Source organism: Sarcophilus harrisii, chromosome 5 (assembly GCF_902635505.1).
Source record: "Sarcophilus harrisii chromosome 5, mSarHar1.11, whole genome shotgun sequence".
NCBI lineage: Eukaryota > Metazoa > Chordata > Mammalia > Dasyuromorphia > Dasyuridae > Sarcophilus > Sarcophilus harrisii.
The window spans coordinates 86,675,960-86,697,401 of NC_045430.1; the positions used below are offsets into that span (position 1 = coordinate 86,675,960).

The following is a 21,442-nucleotide window of genomic DNA, read 5'->3' on the forward strand; positions in this document are numbered from 1 at the left end:
GTTATAACACAGAGGATGAGCCCTCTTCCTCTGGATACAATGGAGGGGAGGGAGAAGACACAGACAATTGTGTTTGATGAATTAGATTTCACTGTGTCTGAAGTTAGGGGTTAAGGCAGAATGTCTTCTTAAGAATCTTTACAGCATTAGAGGTATCTGATGCCAGAACACTCATGAATCTGTACCTCTAACACTGCAATAAATTTTCAAGACTGAGCAGCTAGTGTTATCCAATAAAGAGAGAACTGGACCAGGACCCAGGAGATGTAAATTCTAGTAGTTTTGTCCTGCTTCTGCTCTAGTATTGTTTGTCTTTTATTGAATACATATTTAATCAAGGCATAATGATCATTTCTAAATTCCTCACAGAGTGAACAGTTTGAATCTAAGTTAAAAATCATCATATAAGACCAAAAACATCTCAAAGAAATAATGCAAAGATACTGATTATGTTGGGGGGAGGACGAGAGGTTGAGGGCAGTTAAATTTTCCTTTTATTCTCTCATGGACTTCCTTTTTTTTAAATACTAGAGTTCAAAAGAAAAGTAAGTACTGCTGACACTATGAGAAGGTCAAAAATAAAACGTAACAACTAAAAAAAATCTTTTAACTTCTATATTTTTCCATCTCTAGAATAGGGACACAAAATAGGGGCAGTACTTCTTACCCTGCAGGAATGTCACTCTCCAAGGATGACACTTTATATTCTTCTGAGGAAGAAAGCTACTGAAAGTATGTCTTCTGGGGGGAAAAAAAACAAAACTGGAAAATTCATTCACAAACATAGATGTGAGGTTTATAAATGCCATGTAAAACATATGCATATTTAACACATCTGGATAGTTGACTATATTTTTCAGTTTCAGTTTTTGTCTGCATATTTGGCATTACTAAAACATATAGACACAGCTAATTCTCAAAGTCTAAAGGAGAAGTATCTATTGAACAGAAATGTTTAGCAAATGTTTCATTGTAACTTTCTTTTTTACCCAAAATGTGTCATGGTTACCATTCCTCATTGACAGAGATATAGGTATAGAATTTCACATTCATCTAGATATTTAGCTCTACATAATTGGATGATTTAAAATTTTCATCAAAAACAAAAATCCTCAATGAATTCTAAGATGAATATACAAGGGGTCCCAAAAATTTTATGTGAGATGTGTGTATATATATAACTATATGTGTAAATGTATGTATTGCATATACATATATGTTTAGGTTGGAAGTACATTTTGATGGACATACATGTATACACATGAATACACAGATATGCATGTATATCTGTGTATATTCATGTGTGTGCATATGCATTATGTGCATGTTTACATGCATGTTACATCAAGTGCGTGGTCTGCCTCTGTGTAAATATGCACATATGTGTTTATGTGCATGAATATATTACATACATGTGTATATTTGTGTGTATTTAAATATGCATACATATGTATTTGTGTACATGTATGTGTTTTACATAGTTTAACTAGCCCAGTGATTCTACTGTACAGAGAGATTCCTTAGAGCTAATTCCTCTATAAAGGCAAATCAGCCGCATACTATAATGTATAATCTTAGAGAGCTGCCTCATCACTGAGTGATTAAGAGACCTGTCCAGGGTCACACAATGGGGCTAAAAACCAGGACTTCTTGAAATCAGGTTTCTTGTCTTTGATGCCAGTTCTTTATCCACTATGCCACAATACAAAATATACACAGGTAGAATTATGAATTCAAGAGGTCCACATGAATCCACAGGTCCCAGAGGCTAAAGCAATAGCCTCTTTTTACTCAATGATCTCATTTTACACTAAAATCCCTGTTTTTCTCTTACCTGTTACAAGTATAAGATTTAATTCATTTTCATGCATCAGAATTAACTATTTTATGAAAGGATAATTTTTTTTTTCCAAACAATATTGGAGTTTTATACATTCAGTTCCAGAAGAATGGAAGCTCCTTGATGGCAGGTACTGTTTTGGTTTTGTACCCTTAATGCCCGACTTTGTGATATAGCCATAGTAGATAGTGAATAAATATTTTCAGAATGTTCAGATTAAATTGAACACACACAGTAAAATGAAATGATGAGGTTTCAGGAGTTAAACTGAAAAACTGATCATAGGCCTACCTTGGAGTGATTTGAATGATATTATCAACTATCTTTTGTTCATAGAAGTTTGGCAAGTGGCCAAAGGAAATGAATTAGCAAAATATCATCATTCACTTTGATGACCTAACAAAAATGTATGTTTATTATTTTTCCTACATCTATCCTATCACTTCTACTTTCCAAACAAATCCAATTAAAAACAGAAGTTCTATATTTCACTTTTTAATTGGAAAACAAAATTCATTTAAAAACAAACTATAATATCTAGTTCCTGTACTCCAGTCAAATAAAAAATATCAGCCAATAAAATCTAGAGTTATCCCTTCTGCCTGAAAAGTTAGGGGCATGGAACCCCTGTGATCTGGAAAATATGTATAAAGCTTTTGTTTCTCCTTTTATATGAGAGGGAAGTCTGAGTTTTTTCTTTTCTTTTTTTTTCAATTGGGTATTTGTAATACCTCATTGTAAAATTTGAGCTAAATATTTAGTCATAGGTATATTTTATGCATTTCTAATTTTTTTTCTGTGTCATTTGCTGGCCTTTGTATGTTATCTGCAGTTTCAGCAAAACTCCTCCCAAATCCCCATTTGGAGTAATTTTTTTCATGTCAACCTGAAATATATAGAAACCATGACAGAGAAAGTCACAATGTAGAGTGGATAACTGTGCTTCCACCTCCTTTAGGATGCACTCAGAGACTCTATGAAATAATACCTTCTCATAGGCCTAGTTGTTAGCAGGGATAATAAGATATATTGGTATTTGCAGATCTGCTATATTATCAATGATTCTGATGTCTGTGATATTTTGTAATAACAGTATCCTGGAGGAAGCATCAACAGGCTAGATAGGAAATTTTCTCTACCAGAAATAATTCATGCTGAAGAAATTTTCTCATTTAAAAATAAACATAAAGGAGGTGGACAATGTGAAATTTAGAGCAAAGCTTTTGCTTTCCTGAAAATTCTTTTCAGAGACTCTTTTACATCCTTGTTTCTTAGAGAATAGATGAGTGGATTCAGCATGGGAGTAACAAGAATATAACACACAGAAGCTACTTTCCTCAGCTCAGGGTTGTTGGGAGGAATAAGATACACAAAGAAGGTTGTCCCATATAGCAAACTCACCACTCCAAGATGGGACCCACAAGTAGAAAAGGCTTTCATTCGACCCTCAGCAGATCGGATCTTCAGAACAGTGGACACAATGTAAACATAGGATACCATAATGACTATCAGAGTAGGTAAAATAATGATTCCTGACAAGACTAATGATACCATTCGATTGATGACAATGTTGGAACATGAAATCTTTTCAATTGAGTGGGAGTCACAGTAAAAATGGTCAATAACTCGAGAAGCACAAAAGGATAAGGTAAATGTGATACTGACTAAGAGAATAGAGGTGACCCAGCCACAAAAGTAAGAGCCAAAAACAAGCTGGGTACAAAGGCGCCTTGACATGCGGATAGAGTACTGCAATGGGGAGCAGATGGCTACAAAACGGTCATAGGCCATGGCTGCCAGGACAAAACCCTCTGCTACCATGAATAGGACAAAGAAGAAAAATTGGACCACACAGCCTTCAAAGGAAATGGACTTACTTGATGATAAGAAATTGGCCATGGCCTTTGGTGCCACAGCAGAGGAATAGGAGAGATCAATGAAGGAGAGGTTGCCTAGGAAGAAATACATTGGTGTGTTCAGTTGGGAATCAATCAGGATGATGGTGAGGATGCCAACATTCCCCAAGAGGACCATGCTATAGACAAATAGGAAAGTCAGGAAAAGGAAAATATGGAGCTCTGGTTGGATTCGGAAGCCTACAAAAATGAAATCAGTCATCTCAGAATGGTTGCTTGCTCCCTGGTCATTCATGGTGTAGATCTGCTAAGAAAGACAAGGTCATGGTCAAGAAATTAATTCTCAGCTCCCATCTCAGTATCTTATTGATAATATTTGCCAACTATTGCCAAATATTCGCCAATTTTTGACAACTTGCCATGATAACTGTATGTTATGAATGCCCCTTTATGAAATACTATTTATTTCCTTTTTAAATGAATGTTTCATGATGTTTTTTTTCTTCTCCTCTATGTTCCTTTATGTCATTTAAAATGGAAACACCAAAGAAGCAATGGACCAAAGTGATGAGAGGAAACTTTTTCCAAGAGAAAGCTGCCAGCCATGAGAAAGCTCATCCCAAGCTTGAGGTATCATCTTTTCTCCAAATCTTTACAAAGAAAATCATCATCCATATTTTTGAACTAGTTTAAATTTTTTGGCAATTCTTTTTAAATTATTATTATTATTATTATAAAACAAACTTTGATCTATCCCATTACAGTGATTCAGTCTACATAACCTTCAACCACAATGAATATTTATTGTTTTTCCTGGTGTAGAAACTGATTATATTTATAAGAAAGAGAACTCGAATAGGCAGGAATTGGTAGAACTAGCTCCAACCAAGCACTAAATTTTTATACTTCAAAATCAGCAGTGCTACAAATCAGAACTTGATTTATTGTTTTGCTGATTGTCTAAATTTTAAACAATGAGGAAATATTAGTAATGAAGATTAAATTTAAAAGCATATTGTACATTCAATTTGTTTTTTGGGTTTCTTTCTTTCTTTTTTTTTTTTTTTTTACAAAGAACTAATTGTAAAACATAGTAGCATACAACAGAATTCAGGTGTTTCTGAATTCATTATTATGAATTCACTATGGTATATTACTTCTCCATGGAATAGCTAGATAGCTAATTACTAGATGGCACAATAGGGTCACAGAGTACTCAAATCTGACTTCAGAAACTTAGTAGCTGTTTGACCTTGGGATAGGTTTATCTCAGTTTTCTCATCAGTAAAACCAGCTAAAGAAGTAAATGGCAAAATATTCCAATACCTTTGCTAAGAAAACTCTAAATGAAGTCACCAAGAGTTTGGCACAAATGAAATAATTTAAGAAGCAACGTGTTCTATAAGGCACAGATGCAAAGATTTAATCAAAATGGGCTCTTTTCTCTTGTAGTACTTATAATGTCAGAATGGGGGAGAAAGGAGAACATATCAAACATATAAAATTAGGTTATTTAATAATAATTTATAAGAAATTTTTCAAAAGGTCTGTTTTTTAAAATTGGGATTTGTAGTGGGAAATTTTGAGTTGGGGAGATTAAAGAAATCTTTGCAGAAAACATGTTATTTAAGATAGGTTTAGTAGATTAAGACATGTTCACAGATAATTATAATATATAGATAACTAGGCTAAAGATCTTTGATTTTATTAACATGAGACTCTCCCTCCAATGAATCTGTGACTTGAGTAGATAAATCCTAAGATATTTCACTCTCTATTATCTAAGGCTAAATTGTGCTGCCAATAATTATAATACATTAGAATAACAAAGCAATAATTTGTACTTCCATTCCAGCTTTACCAAGACTTATCTTTTTTGGATAAACAAGAGATCAGAAGGCTTAAATGACTTGATTATAAAGTATCTGTGAGGCAGAGATAGGATTTGTCTACAAATCTTTTGACTTGTAAACCAATACTCTTTTCATTATAATATGATGAAGTATAAAACAAAATTCTCTAGTAGTATCATTGGAGGGAAGGAGAAGCTCTTACTTGAAGATGGGATAATCAAGGAAGGCTTCATGGAGGAAACCCACATTAAAGTCCATTCGTGTGTGCATTCAGCAAGTTTAAAGAACAGTGCCCAATAGTTTTAGTCAGGAAATGAAGCACCGTGAACAGAAAGTGTCCTGATTAGATTGGAACATGGAGTTTGTTTAGAGAAAAATATAGATCAACCCAAGCAAGTATATTGACAGAAGATTCTGAGGACATTTATGACAAGGAAAAAGTGATGAGCAGTCAATAGAGAGCCACAGAAGTTTTTTGAGCAGTTATTATATTGTCAAGAAAAAAAGACATTGGCAGCAGTATGAAGGATGATTGAATGGCAAAGAGAGCAAAGATAGAAAACTCTGTTAGGAGATGACTAAAGGATTCTCATAATCTCAAAGATGGAAATAATTTTTGAGGGCAAATGACCCAGTCCCTGGCAAGTGAGCCTCTAGGCTTTACTTTGAGACCTTCAGGGATAGGCAAATTGAATACGGGTTGAAGCAACTAATACCACTTTTGGTCACTTTTCTTGCCCTCAATAGGCATATAGGCAACTAGGTGATGCAGTTTATGGAGCACTGGACAAGGAGTCAAGATGGAAGACTCATTTTCATGAGTTCAAATCCAGTGACATTTATTTACTGGGCAAGTCACTTAACCTCAATTTTCTCATTTGTAAACTGAGCTGGAGAAGAAAATGTCATCTCTTCAATATCTTTGCCAAGAAAACTCCAAATGGTTTTATGAGGAGTTCTGAACAACAAATGATGTTTAATAAATGCTTTTTTATAATCACTTATTGATTACAATGATAAGCCATTTCTCTGTACTCCACCCAGCATACAAATCTCTCTTCTGGGATCCAAGCAAAAAGTCCAACCTCTCTATATGCAACAGTCCTTCTGGCACTTGAAGACAGAAATCCTACACTCACTAAGTCTCCTGTTCTTCAGGCTAAATAGCCCCAGCTCCTTCAACTAATGTTCATGTGGCATAGTGTCTACTCCTGTCAGTTTCTTAAATGTTATCCTTGTTTGAATAGCCTCCAATCTGTTAGTTCTTCCCAAAATAAACACATCTCTTATGTATCTCTATGTAAATAGATTTAGAAAGAGGAAGGTCCTTTGTCTCATTCTGGACACTAACCATTTACCAAAGTAGAACATAAAAGCATCATAAAATTGAATTAGTTGTTGTCTGTCACCTCACAATGGAGAACAAGCTTGGACCCAAAGAAGCAATGAGTCAATACTGCCCCACTGTTCCTTTAAAGACATAAGGTTCTTGTGTGTAAAACATTGCATATAATATTTTTTTCCCCATTTACTCACTGGTTTTGTTACATTTTTTTTTTTTTACTTCTTAAAAAACATTCTTTATTTTAGAGAATAGCTCTATTGAAGTTTCAATGCAAGAAAGCCAGTCAGCCAGTCAATAAACCTTGTTCCAACCACTAAAACAGATATAGTGGAAATATAGGCTACGTAAAAACATGCAACACCAATATACATCTATTTTTAATTTTAAAAAACTCAAAGAAGTCACTTAAAAAATTACAGAAGACTGCTAGAGTCCTGCTTTAGAGTGTGCCTAAAATGCATTTTTCCCACTTTTTTCAGTGAACCAATTGTTAAACTTTCACTAGTACAACCCTTCCAAAACATGTTTTATGTGCAGATGAGAAGGAGCTATTAGAGGAAAAGATTTTGAGATTCATGAGAGAGAGATAATTCTCAAACTAAATCATTAATTTGTGATGAGTAAGTCCTATTTCTGATGAAAACAAGGCAAAAAACCCTATGATTTATCCTAAGAACAAAGGAAAGATTTAGTTTCTAGAAAAGGGAGTACTTTAGATTATCTCCAAGAGTTGTGACTAAAACCAACGCATTGGTTTTGACTGTTTATCATCTAAATGAAAAGAAAAATCACATTTTTTTACATTCTTACCTGAAAACATTTCTTTTGTTCCTTCTATTGATTACTTTGTAACTGTAGAATTCCAAATTCTTTTGGGTTTTGATTCTTGAGAGAAGTAGAAGTTGCAGAAATTAATAACAATCAAATTTAACCACATTAAATGTTCATTTACACCAAAATCAGCTTAAGAAATTCCCAGTTATTTCAGCAAGTCCTTAGTTGGAGTTCCTTCCCATATATCTATATTTTCTAACAATATACTTTTTTTTAATAGCTAGTCTCTTGAAAAACAAAATTCTGTAAGGATGTATACCTTCTCAGCACCAAAATATTTACTAGGAGAATCACCAAATTAGAGATTGTTAAATCAAAGAGACTTTAAGAATCATTTAGTCCTATCTTTTCATTTAACAGCTAAAGAAACTAAGATCCAGAAAAGATTTATTGATATATTCTAGGTCATTTAGGTAGTAAGTGAAACAATGCAAGATTCAAACTCTGATTTTCAGATATTTTTAAGCTCCATTTTTCAAAAATACTACACAGTAGCAATAATAAAACCTACTTTGCAAGGTTGTTGTGAGAATTAAACGGCAAGTGCAGATCTCAAAGCATTTTATCAGTATCTATTAGTACAGGAAATGTTAAGACTGGAAGTAGTGGAAGATCATATAATCCAACTTCCTTCCCATTCTATTCTTAAGGCCTATTTGCTATAACTAAAATTAGGACAACTATAAAAAGCTGGAATCAGTACTCATGGAACTGAGCAATAAAAATGGAAGAAAATTCCCCATCTTCTCATTTTTCAATTATTAGATTGAGGAGGCTGGAAAAGATAATAGAAATTAGCGAGGACAAAGGACTTAAATCACTTATGAATGGTATAAAAGTTCCAAGATGAACAGCTAAGATGGCAGCAACATGGAATTGTTGTGGCTTTGATTGTCTTAAATCTGATGTAATCTCTGAAGGTAATTGCAAAAAGAATGCTGTTCTCAATTTATAGGAGGAGATCCCTGGAGAGGAGAAGAATAGGTCAATTATGGAAACAACAAAGATCAGGCTCCAGGGCCATGACCCATAAGGAATCAAACTGAAAATTATAAGTGGTAGAGGAACACAAATTCTAGGAGAAATCAAAACAAAATAAAATTCCTCAGTGAAGATGATTTATTCCTTTTTGGGGTCATCATTGTCTTATCTCCCTCTATCTCAACAGACATATCATCAGGTCAATGATATAAGGGGAACTTGCCCACCAAAAAATAAAGTCCTATTAAAATTAATGATCATAATGATTCAGTAAACACCAATTATTTTTCAGAATCCTCATAATCAAAATGCTTATGAATAAGAGGACTGTTCCTCTCAGAGGTTAGGTTAAAACTAACATTAGTGAAAGCTATAGATAAGGAATTCTATAGCATACACAAATTATATAAAGATTGAGCATATAGGAATGGAACTTCTCAATTGAAAAAAAAATATTTGCCATCCAACAACAGGAGAATCACCTTGAGAAAGCATCAGGCACAGTTGGGAAAAAAGTGACATATACTCCATATAAACATAAATTCAAAGAGACAATCACTGAAGGCTGGAAATAGCTTCAAAAAGTGTGACCCAAGGCAATAAAGAGAGCAAACTATGAACTTAAAAGAAAGCTAGCCCTGGTTCAAGAGTTGAACTTTGTGAAAACTCCAGGAAAAACCACCACTTGAGAAAGTATTTAGGCAAATTATGCTTACTTGTCTTCTAATTATATATATTCTAATAAGAATATATAAGATACATGATGTAGTTTTTTCCCTCCAATTAACAGTTTCTCTTATTATCCTAGTTGCACTGATTTTGTTCAATTTTCTCAACATCCTTCCTATATCCATCCCCTTGTCTCCATGCATATAACCACAATTCTAGTTCAGGCCCTCATCACCTCTCACTTGAACTGCTGTAATAAGTTTCTAATGATTCACTTTGTCTCAAGTCTCTCCTTACTACAATCAATCCTTCATTCTGTAGCTAAGGTAATTTTTCTCAATTTTATATATATATATATATAATCTATATGTCTATATATATATATATATATATATATATGTCTCTCTCTATATATAATTTATATATATTGTCACTGCCCTGTTCATCAAACTCCAGTAGCTCTCTCTCACCTTCAAGTGACTCAGAGAGAGTTCTGTTTGGGGTATTTAAAGGTTTTCATAGCCTTGCCCCTCTCTGTTTTTCTAAACTTGTTACATGTTACTCACCTTCATACATAAGAATTTAACTACACTAGTCTATATATAATTGCTCAAACATGACACTCCATTTGCTATTTATGTGCCTTTGCACAGGCATCTGCTAAGCCTAGAATGATTTGCCCTCTTACCTCTGTCTTTTAGTTTAACTGGATTCCTTTGAAACTAAGAACAAATCCCACTTTCTGCAGCAGGATGTGTGTAGTGTTGATTTTCCCTCCTAATTTCATAGTAATATATAATCACTGAAAGCAAAAGTGTTCATGTTTTCTTTCCTATAGAATGTATATTCATTGGAGCAGGAGCTTTCATATTTTCTTTACTATTGGGATGTATGCTTATTGGGGGCAGGAGCTTTCATCTCCCATTCTTTGTCTCACTGGCACTGTACTTATCACATAGTAACTGATTTTTAAATATTTGAATTATTGCTTGATTGAGAGATTTCTTGAGAAGGACTATTCCCCATACATATCAAATATAGAGGCATCCAACACACAATAAAAAGTTTACAGCACAATTTTATGCAGTAGCAAAAAAGCTGGAAACAAACACAATATTCATTTATTGGGAAAAAGCTAAACAAATTATGATATATAAACTCAATATAATATTATTGCAATGAAAGAATAACAACCATAAACACTAGAAACATATCAACTGATGCAAAATGAAGGAAGCAGAACCAGAAAATAATATACATGACTACAATAATATGCATTCAGAGAGCCATATGAACAGCAAATTAAACTAAATGCTGGGTGATATTAAATTAAGTGCTGTGTGATTATAATACTCAATATTGGCCCAAAAGAAGAGATTAAAAAAATGCATGTCTTTCTGTGCCAGAAGTGAAGTGTTATGGCTTTAGAATGTTGCTGTACTATTAGATTTAATACATTGTCACTTCTTTTTAAAAATTTCTTTGTTTTGTAATAAGATTTTCTTGCAGAGCACTATGAAGTGAAATAAAAGTTATATAAAAAGAACATTAATTTTAAAAAATGAAAAAAATCCTTCTCCTGTGATAGTTTTGCAAAGTATCTCTTTCCATTCTCTATTTTTAATGACAAGTTTTTTTTTATATTTCTTTCTGTATCCATTTGAACTCAATAACTTTCCATGGATACATATTTCTATCTCAATTTTAATTTTTTTTTCTATATTCATTCTTGCTTTTTACATTTTATATGTTCTTTCAATATGTTCATTCAAACAGAATTTAGTTCCAGATTTCTAATCTGGAAATTAGCTTTCCAGATGGGACCTACTAATTAGGTATAACTCAAATTACAGGGGTCCTCAAACTTTTTAAATAGGGGGCCAGTTCATCGTCCCTCAAGACTGTTGGAGGACCAGACTATAGTAAAAACAAAAACTTTGTTTTGTGGGCCTTTAAATAAAGAAACTTCATAGCCCTGGGTGAGGGGGATAATCATCCTCAGCTGCCACATCTGGCCCAGGGGCCCATAGTTTGAGGACCCATGACTCAAAATATAAGCCGAAGCTATATTATTTGTCAAGTATTCTGACCTATCTGGAATTGTTAATAACTATTCTAAGAATCTGAATGGTTTTCAAAAAACATCAATTACTTTAAGAGTAAAAAAGTATTCTATCTTCCCTCTGTTAACTCTTGCCGATATATCCATCCATCAATCAAAAAATACTTAAATTAAATTCATGCAGAAGTCGATACCACTCATGATGTTATTGGTCCTCTTCATAGATGAAGGAAAAACAACAACAATTTGATATGAGGAAAATAAGAAGCTGTACCAAAGTGGTACTAGTAGAAGAAAAAATAAGTGTTCCCTAATACGTTGTTGTTGAAGTTGTAAACTGATCCAACTGTTCTGGAGAACAATTTGGAACTATGCCCAAAAGACTATCAAACTGTGCATACCTTTTGATCCAGCAGTATCTCTACTGGACCTGTATCCCAAAGAAATTATAAAAAAGGGAAAAGGACCCATATGTGCAAAAATGTTTGTAGCAGCCCTTTTGCAGTGGCAAGAAATTAGAAACTGAGTAGATGCCCATCAATTGAAGAATGGCTGAATAAGTTATGATATATGAATGTTATAGAAAATTATTATTCTATAAGACAAAATCAGCAAGATAATTTCAAAGAGTCATAGAAAGATTTACATGAATTGATGCTAAGTAAAGTGAGTAGAACCAGGAGAACATTATACATAGCAACAGCAAGATTATATGATGATCAATTCTGATGGACATGGCTCGTTTCAACAGCGAGGTAATTCAGTCCAATTCCAATGGTCTTGTGATGGAGAGAGCCATCTGCACCCAGAGAAAGCACTATGGTTACTGAGTGTGGATCACAACATAGCATTTTTTCTTGTTGTTTGCTTGCTTTTTGTTTTCTTTCTCATCTTTTTCCTTTTTGATCTGATTTTTCTCATGCACCATGATAATTTTGGAAATTTGTGTAGGAGACCAGTATTGGATAAGTGTATGTACAGAGAGTCTATTCCAGATTTTGCTTGAAAACTGCTTTCTGTAAGGGCATGAAATTCAAAGCATTGGCTCACTATATCTCATAACAATGAATGAAAGACATGCTTGAGATAAATTTTAGATAATCTTAAGGTAAAGAATGCTTGTAACAGGAGCAAGGTATCATGAACTATACAATTTATGACTATTTAAGATAAGTATGTTGTTACTGCTAGTTACTACTTAATGTCAAACTAGAATGTTGAAGTATGGTATATGTATTAACCCTGGAATTGTACACAGTACTACCTGGAAACATCTGATGTTATTTCAATACTAGCTTAAAGAGTTTATAAACTCTGGCTCTTAGATCAATAAATAGATTGCTTAGACAATATCCACCTGGCTTGTGTATTTTCATGACCACACTCGTCATACTCACTGGGGCTGGCCTCCATAAATATGTATAGAGAATTGCACATGTTTAACAATCCAATTGCATATTGGATTACTTACCATATAGAGGAAAAAGTGGAGGAAGGGAAGGGGGGGAAATAAAATACAAGATTTTGCAAAGGTAAATTATCTATGCATATATTTTGAAAATAAACAGCTTTAATAAAAAAAAGATGTGCATATTCTGGAGTCTAAATAGAGTTTGAAGCATACATATACATGGATTTACATAATTTATTTTTCTTAGGCTTTTATTTTGGTCTGTTTACTCTTACAATATAAATCATATGGAAATGTTTTTCATGATCACATGTATAATTGTATCAAAATGTTTGACCTCTTAATGAGGATGAGAAAGGAAAGAGAATTTGGAACTCAGTTTTTAAAATGAATGTTGAAAATGTCGTTTGCATGCAATTGGGATAAAATAAAATTCTAGATAAAAAAGAAAAAAGAAGTGTTCCTCTTAGAAAGATGCCACAGTAGGTCTTAGCAAAGGATTGGATATGGTGAGGGGGAGGAGAGAAATAGTGAGAAGAGGAATATGCTACCTAGATTGCAAGCATAGGGAACTGGCAACATGGTAATGCTCTGAAGTTTGGTAGGGGAACAGCATGTGGGGGAAAGATAATGAATTCTATTTGGACATCCAGTTCAGTAAGAAAGACACCTGGAATTGGGTCTCATCTCAAGAATTTTGGGAATGTTTATTTACACATTAGTTTGGGATAGGCTAGGCCTGGGAAAAGCTATAAATTGAATTGTATTCATTTTTATTTTACTTTTTTTGGTAATAAATAAAGAAACGATATAAATCACATACCATGATTGTGTGTTTCTAATTTATAATATGATCAGGGTTCATTAAGATACAGCCAAAAGGGAAAAGAATATCCCTAGAGCATAGAGGGTATAGCTAAGGTTCTAACAGACAAAATTTACATTAACCTTACCTTCTATATTAATGAGATGAGCAATTTCTATACACAAGGGGGTAGAGTAAGGGAATAGAGGTCATTAGTCTTTGGCGGACATTATTTTTTTGGTGATAATTCAGTAACATTCTAGAAAGAAAATTCATTTTCAATTTATTTTTATTCTATTGAGTATACATTTATTAGTATCCAATGAGCTGTCTAGATGCTGGAAACAAGAAAGAAAATAACAGAATAAAGTATGTAAGTTTATCTAGAAAAGTAATAGAACAGAATTTGAAATGAATTATAATCTATTAAACATTTACTAATGTAGAGGTTTGGTACAAAAATGATGTGTGTGATGTAGACACCAGATGATAGTAGGCAGCAAAAGTTAGGGTTCAGTCATCTGAAGAATTCATAATGGCCATTTTTTTTGGCAAAAAGTGGGTTTATTTAGGAGATTATATCACAGACAAAATGAAAGAATACATGGACACCAGAAATGGTAAATATGAAATAGAATAGGAGAGCATATAAAAGACAAGTTCCTCAGTAGAACTTACAATTACCCAGTGAAAAGGGAGCACCCCATAAAATTGGGGTATGTCCTTAGCTGGCAAGTTAAATCCTGAAAAGTACTTGACACCCTAAAAGAGTTAGTTAGCTATAAGGAGAAGAAGTAGGATTGAGAAGCAAAGTGGGATTATAGGAGATACCATCTGGCATTGGGTGGGGGAGGTAAGGAGAAAGATACCATGAGGCAGAGTGCTGTGGGAGACTGACCCAAAGGAGGGCAGCAATCATAGGATGCTCCATAAATAGATTTTATAAGGAAAAATCTCACTTCAAGGACATGACTGGATTTCTGACAGAGCATGGCAAGGTGAGACTGCTCAAGACTCCTACACAGGGTAGGTCTCAGGAGTTTGTCATTACTTGGATTTCTGACCGTATAACCTTCCCAGAAAGTTGGACCATGGAGTTAAACTGATTTCTACTGGTGCTTTCTCCCTAATTGCCTTAGGGATCAATACTTTAGTTTTTTTCTGTCCAATACACCATTCAGGCCTTCATTATTTATATCATTTCACGAAGAAGCTTATATATATTCTAATAGGGGAGATAAGGTTCTATGTGCATAATATATATTCATACACATCCATATGTATATATGCATTGTATTACATGTATGTATATATATATATATATATATATATATATATATATATATATATGTTGGAATCCTAGTGTCAACTCAACTTGAAACAAGGTGAAAACTCAAGGGAGATGTCAGAATCCTAGTGTTAACTCAATGGAATTGATACAATGCTTATTGGTTCACACCTTAGAGCAAATCCTTACAAGGTGATAAGTTGCTAATACTGACAAACAATAATGTTTGTGTCCACACCTTTAGAGAGCTCTTATAAGCAAGAAGTATTTAAGTACTCATTGGAGTTCACACATTTGGGAGATTTCAGGATTTAGTATGAGATATCTGAATTCACACCTCCCTTGAAGTTCTTAGGGCCAGAGAGCACTCTGGGAGATAACCCATAATCCCACTCTCTCAGAGGAGGAGTTAACCTTTGGGAGATTATATATATATATATATATATATATATATATATATATATATGAAGCTCTTAGAGCTTAAAGAGAGTTACTTGGGAACATTCCCAGGGATTGGAGAGGAGCACTCTGGGAGGAAGCCTACAAGCTCTCTCTAAATGTCTCCAAATCCAAATGTTTGTCCTTCAGACTCCAGCCAGCACCAAGGTGGAAGATGCAATAAATCTCTCTTGCCTTCGAGAGAGGGTTTGTGGACTTCCTCCCAGAGTGCTCCTCTCCGACTCCTGGGAATGTTCCCAAGTAAAAAACTCTCAGGTGGCTCACTGAAGCTCTATTTATGCTGCTTCTCCGAGAGTGGGATTGTGGGATATCTCCCAGCGTGCTCTCTGGCCCTAAGAGCTTCAAGGGAGGTGTGAATTCGGATATCTCATACTAAACCCTGAAATCTCCCAAACGTGTGAACTTCATTGAGTACAGGTGTGAACACAAGCATTGTTTCTCAGTTCCATTTATTACCTTGTTTCAAGTTGAGTTAACATGAAGATTCCAACACATATATGTGCTAAATATAAAGAGAATAAACACATATAACAGCACTACACCGGCCCCCATTTCTTGAAGGATAAGTGTGTTTCATTTTATCCCTCTCAAGGGTTCTCTGGTATCCTTGAGGAGGGAAGTTGAGGTAATTTGTCCTCCACTTGGAGGGACTTCTTTCTCCACTTCTTTGGGTTTCCTGTTGCTTTTAACTACATTCCTGAAAGATTAGTTTTTACTTCCACTTCATGGGGGTTAAAGATAGCATAATTCTGTGTAAAAATTTTTGGCCCTCCTTTTAGACCCAGAGAAAAAGTCTAAATTATTATGGTATTGAAACATAAAATCTGTTAATATAGAATACCATATATATATTTTATACATTTCTGAGTTTCTAAACTTTTGTCTGTATCATCTGTGACTTCTGCAAAAATCCCCAAACTTTCCTATTAAATTTCCTACACCAGCCCACAATATATCTAAACAATGAGAGAAAAAGTCATGATGTAGAAGGGATAACTGAATTTGTTTCAAAGATAAAGTTACAACAAACATGTAACTACCACCACAATTCTCAACATTTGGGGACACAATCCCTCCTTGTACAGTTTCTAGGGTGGAGAGGGGAATTAGGTTAATAGTTTAGCTCAGTTCATATATATCATAGTCTCACCAAGTTACAAATCCAATTCCCTCAGTTTTAGTCCTAGCATCTTGGGTGGTCTGGCAGCCACATCCATACTAGAATCTTGTCTTTAAGTTGATAACTGTTTGAGCACCTGAATCTAAAGATTCCATTGTCTGTGTTTAGAACTGAAAAGGATAAACAAAACAGACAAAAATCCCAAACCCAAATCTAGCAACCTCAAGGCCCAAAAAAGGGAAAGGAGATGTTCCTTCTTCCCACACCCATGTCAGTACATAGCACCTGTGCTTTGAATGAACAAGACCTTCATTCCTCTGGAGCTCCAGAAAGACAGCAAAGGTACCACAGACTGGGAATTTTAGTGATTGTTGGAAAGAGTCGCTTTCATCAGAACTGATCATCATATAATATTGATGTTGCCATGTACAATAATCTCCTGGTTCTGCTCATTTCACTTAGCAGCAGTTCATGTAAGTTTCTCCAACTCCCTCTAAAATCATCCTGCTGATCATTTCTTAAAGAGCAATAATATTCCTTAACATTCATATACCCTAACTTACTCAGCCATTCTCCAACTGATGAGCATCCACTCAGTTTCCAGTTTCTTGCCTCTATGAAAAGGGCTGCCACAAACATTTTGTGCAAAACTTTTTTTAATTTAATGTGATCAAAGTTGTCCATTTTGCCTTTCATAATGTTCTCTGGTCCTTTGATCATAAATTTCTCCCTTCTCCAAAGATCTGATAGATAAACTATCCCTTGCTCTCCCAATTTGCTTATCACCCTTTACGCACAAACTCTGTACCAAGTTTGACCTTATCTTGGTGTGAGATGTAGGTCAATGATGATTTTCTAACATAATTTTCCAGTTTTCCCAGCAATTTTTGTCAAATAGTGAGTTCTTATTACAGAAGCTGGAGTTTTAGGGAGGTTATTCAAATACTAAATTACTGTAGTCATTGATTATTGTGTGTTGTGAATCTAACCTATTCTTTTGATCCACCACTCTTATTTCTTAACCAGAACCAGAAGGTTTTGATCACTGTTGGTTTATAATATAGTTTTAAATCTGATACTGCTAAGCCACCACCCTTTGTATAATTTTTTATTAACCCTTAATATTATTGATCTTTTTTCTTCCAGATAATTTTTGTTATTATTTTTTCTAGTTCCATAAAATATTTTTGGCAGTTTGATTGGTATGGTACCAAAAAAGAAGACCAATTGAGGCAGAATTATCATTTTTATTATATTAGCCCACCCATGAGCAATTGACATTTTCCCACTTGTTTAGATCTGACTTTATTTGTGTAAGAAATGTTTTGTAATTGCATTTACATAGTTTCTTTGTTTGTCTTGGCAGGTAGACACCCAAGTATTTTATTTTGACTAGTTATTTTAAATAAAATTTCTTTTTCTATCTATTACTGCTGAACCATATATAGAAATGCTGATAATGTGTGTGCTTTTATTTTATATCCTGCAATTTTGCTAAAGCTGTTAATTTTTCAAGTAGATTTTTAGATGATTTTCTAGGATTCTTTAAGTATATCATCATATCACCTGCAAAGAGTGATAGTTTTATTTCCTCATTGCCTAGTCTAATTCCCTTAATTTCTTTTTCTTTTCTTATTGTTAAAGTCAACATTTCTAGCACAATATTGAGTAATAGTGGTGATAATGGGCATGCTTGTTTCACTCCTGATCTTACTGGGAATGGATCCAGCTTCTCTGCATTACAAATAGTGCTTGCTGTTGATTTTAGATAAGTACTGCTTATTATTTTAAGGAAAGCTCTCTTTACCCCTATGGTCTCTAATGTTTTTAATAAGAATGGGTGCTGTATTTTGTCAAAAGCTTTTTCTACATCTATTGAGATTATCATAGATTTTCTGTTGGCCTTGTTATTGATATATTTGATTTGGGTAAGTTTTCCTGATATTGAACCAGCCCTGCATTCCTGATATAAATCCCATTTGGTCATAGTGTATAATCCTGCTAATATATTGCTGTAATCTCTTTGCTAATATTTTATTTAAAATTTTTGCATCAATATTCACTAGGGAGATTAGTCTGTGATTTTTATTTCTTTGTTTTGGCTCTTCCTAGTTTAAGTATCAGTACCATATTTGTATCACAGAAAGAATTTGGCAGGACTACTTCTTTACCTATTTTTCAAACAGTTTACATAGTACTGGAATTAATTATTCTTTAAATGTTTTATAGAATTCACATGTAAATTTATCTAGCCCTGGAGATTTTTTTCTTAGGGAGTTCATTAATGGGTTGTTCAATCTCTTTTTTCCAAAATGAAACTATTTAAATAATTTATTTCCTTTTCTGTTAATCTGAGCAATTTATATTTTTGTAAATATTCATCCATTTCCATTCAATTGTCAGGTTTGCTGACATATAGTTGGACAAAATAGCTCCTAACTATTGCTTTAATTTCTTTTTCATTAGTTTTGTTGGGGATGAGGGTGGAGGAGGAAGAAATGATAATTGGCTTACACTACAAGCTACATATAGTAAAGATTGGGGTCTTTAGATATAGCAATGTAGAGTACATTGATGATCTCAGAAGGTGCAGTTGTACAGCAATGGAATAAAAAAAGTATTGCAGGTTTTGAGAAATGAGTAGATAGTAAGGATATTGAATTAGTAATAGCAAGCCCAAAGAGAAATGGTCCTCTAAACTGTACATAAGAATCCCTGTTGGTCCCATATTGACTTACAAAAACACATTCATATTATCTATTTTCTTTTCTATTTTTTATTTTGCTTTGTTAAATATTTCCCAGTTATATTTACAACTGGAAGTGTTATGAATTTACTGAATATCTCCTATGTGCCAATTTTCTAAGAAGTAGGATAATATTGGCAGACCAAGAGACTAAAAAGAGAAATGGAGACCAGAAAGTATTTCTACCTTTCCACCTGGTAAGCAGGAGGGTATAAAAGGAGCAAAGAAAATTAATGAAGATGGTGAGGAATGTAGTGTCTTAAAATTATATTGGTATTATAAATTTCATTTCCTAGCCAGTTGCATAATGAGAATTTAGTTTTACTTTTCTAGCAGATTGTATTGACAAAGTGTCAATATCAGGAGCCTCTCCAGTAATTCCCATTATGTCATCCTAGGTGCCTCCCCCCATTAGGTCATCCCCATCCAGGTATCTCCTCCATTATGTCATTGTTCTTGTTACCCTATAAAAGAGTCTTGTATCTGACCTTGACTGCTGGATTCTTTGAAACGATAGTCTCATTCAGCCCTGGGACCAAACCATGGATCCATTTGGTCCCAGTAAATCTCTCCATTAAATAAATTATTAAATTGTTCTCTAATCTCTATCTTGCTCAGTTTCTCTGGCATTACATTCTAATATTATCAACTTGAACTTCTATGATATAATGATTTTCATCTCAATAATAATTATTGCCCCGATTTATTTGCCAATGCTAATTAATATCCCCCCTACAAAATTTAACTTGTTGATATTAAATCAATATAAGTGATAAACAATTAACTTCAATTAGTTTTTATAAAGAGATGATTTAAGAAGATATAGCAAAAGCACAAAGTTCCCCTCTCTGAACCCAGGGTAATTGTTGATGTAATTAATGGAACCTTTGGAAATTCCATATCTCAGTTTTTTATTGCAAGTTTGAATACCCATAAGAAAGAGATTATGACACTGGGAGTGACCTGAAGAGGAAAGAGACTTTAAAGAGAGTCATTTTATCTTCTAACAGTTTCATGGAAAATTATCTCCTCTGAATTGATAAAACTCAGCCATAGAGAATTCTATATTCTCATGGTAGGGCTGACCTCTGTAGCTCATCTTTTTCTTCTTCAACCACATGGACAAAAAAAGGGATGGAAAAAAAGTCTTAGGAATTCTCAGAGAACTTCCTGGGGATATCAGAAAGGCAGACTAAGATTTCTTTAATTACAGAAAGTTACCAGTATCTATAGAGAATCGATTTAAAAGTTTTAAACATTTGATGATAATTATACTCACAAAAATTTATTGCAATAGAGGTCAACCCATGGAACATACAGTCTGGCCCTTTGGGGAAAGTCATGAGCTCTAGCTCAGCACTGAAGGAGTTGCATTTTGGGGTGATGGGGGGCCCTTACAGGGAGCATATGTGGTAATGCTCTGTCTCCTTGCTAAATTTCATTTATTACCAGAGGATTCTGAATGATTCTTATGCTCCCCATCACTAGGAGTTGCATCAAGAATGGTTAGGAACTAAAGAGGAAGAACTACTCACTCGGTATACTTAAAGGAAAAATAACTTTTACTCTGCATGTCTCTCTGTCTCTATGCCTGTATTTTTCTCTTTCTCTCAAATATAGTTTAAGCCTTCAACAGCTATTCCTTGGATTTTTCTAAGATACTTAACTCTCTTAGGACTAATAATCAGGTACAGGTGTAGCAATTTTGAGATCAGAGTCATAGTTTTCCATATATTAGTTTCACATATATTTTCACTGCTATTTTTCCCGAAGAAACTGTACAGCACATCAATATTATACGACAATCATTCTGATGAATGTGACTCCAACAATGAGATGATGGATGTGCCAGTTCCAATGATCTTGTGATGAAAAGAGTCATCTTCACACAGAGAGAAGACTGTGGGAATTGAATGTGAATCACATCTTACTATTCTCACTCTTATTGTTGTTGTTCACTGCATTTTGTTTTCTTACTCATTTACTTTCTTTTTAGTGCAGCAATATATATATATATATATATATATATAAATATGTTTATATATATTGGATTTTACATATATTTTAATATGTTTAACATATATTGAATTGCTTACCATCTAGGGGATGGAGTGGGGAGAAGGAGGAGAAAATCTGAAACACAAGGCTATACAAGAGTCAATGTTTTCAAATT

General features: G+C 34.0%; 1 protein-coding gene across 1 annotated transcript; it reads right to left on the minus strand.

Annotated features, from left to right (window-relative positions):
• Positions 1–3,049: 3,049 nt before the first annotated feature.
• Positions 3,050–4,012, minus strand: LOC100917874 (olfactory receptor 9K2-like). Its single transcript, XM_012550469.2, has one exon. The coding sequence runs from the start codon at positions 3,989–3,991 to the stop codon at positions 3,050–3,052; it is 942 nt and encodes a 313-aa protein (XP_012405923.1). The 5' UTR covers positions 3,992–4,012.
• Positions 4,013–21,442: the final 17,430 nt, after the last annotated feature.

Excerpts from the sequence above, each read along its gene's own strand:
- LOC100917874 (XM_012550469.2), bottom strand. The coding sequence starts at position 3,991 with ATGAATGACCAGGGAGCAAGCAACCATTCTGAGATGACTGATTTCATT.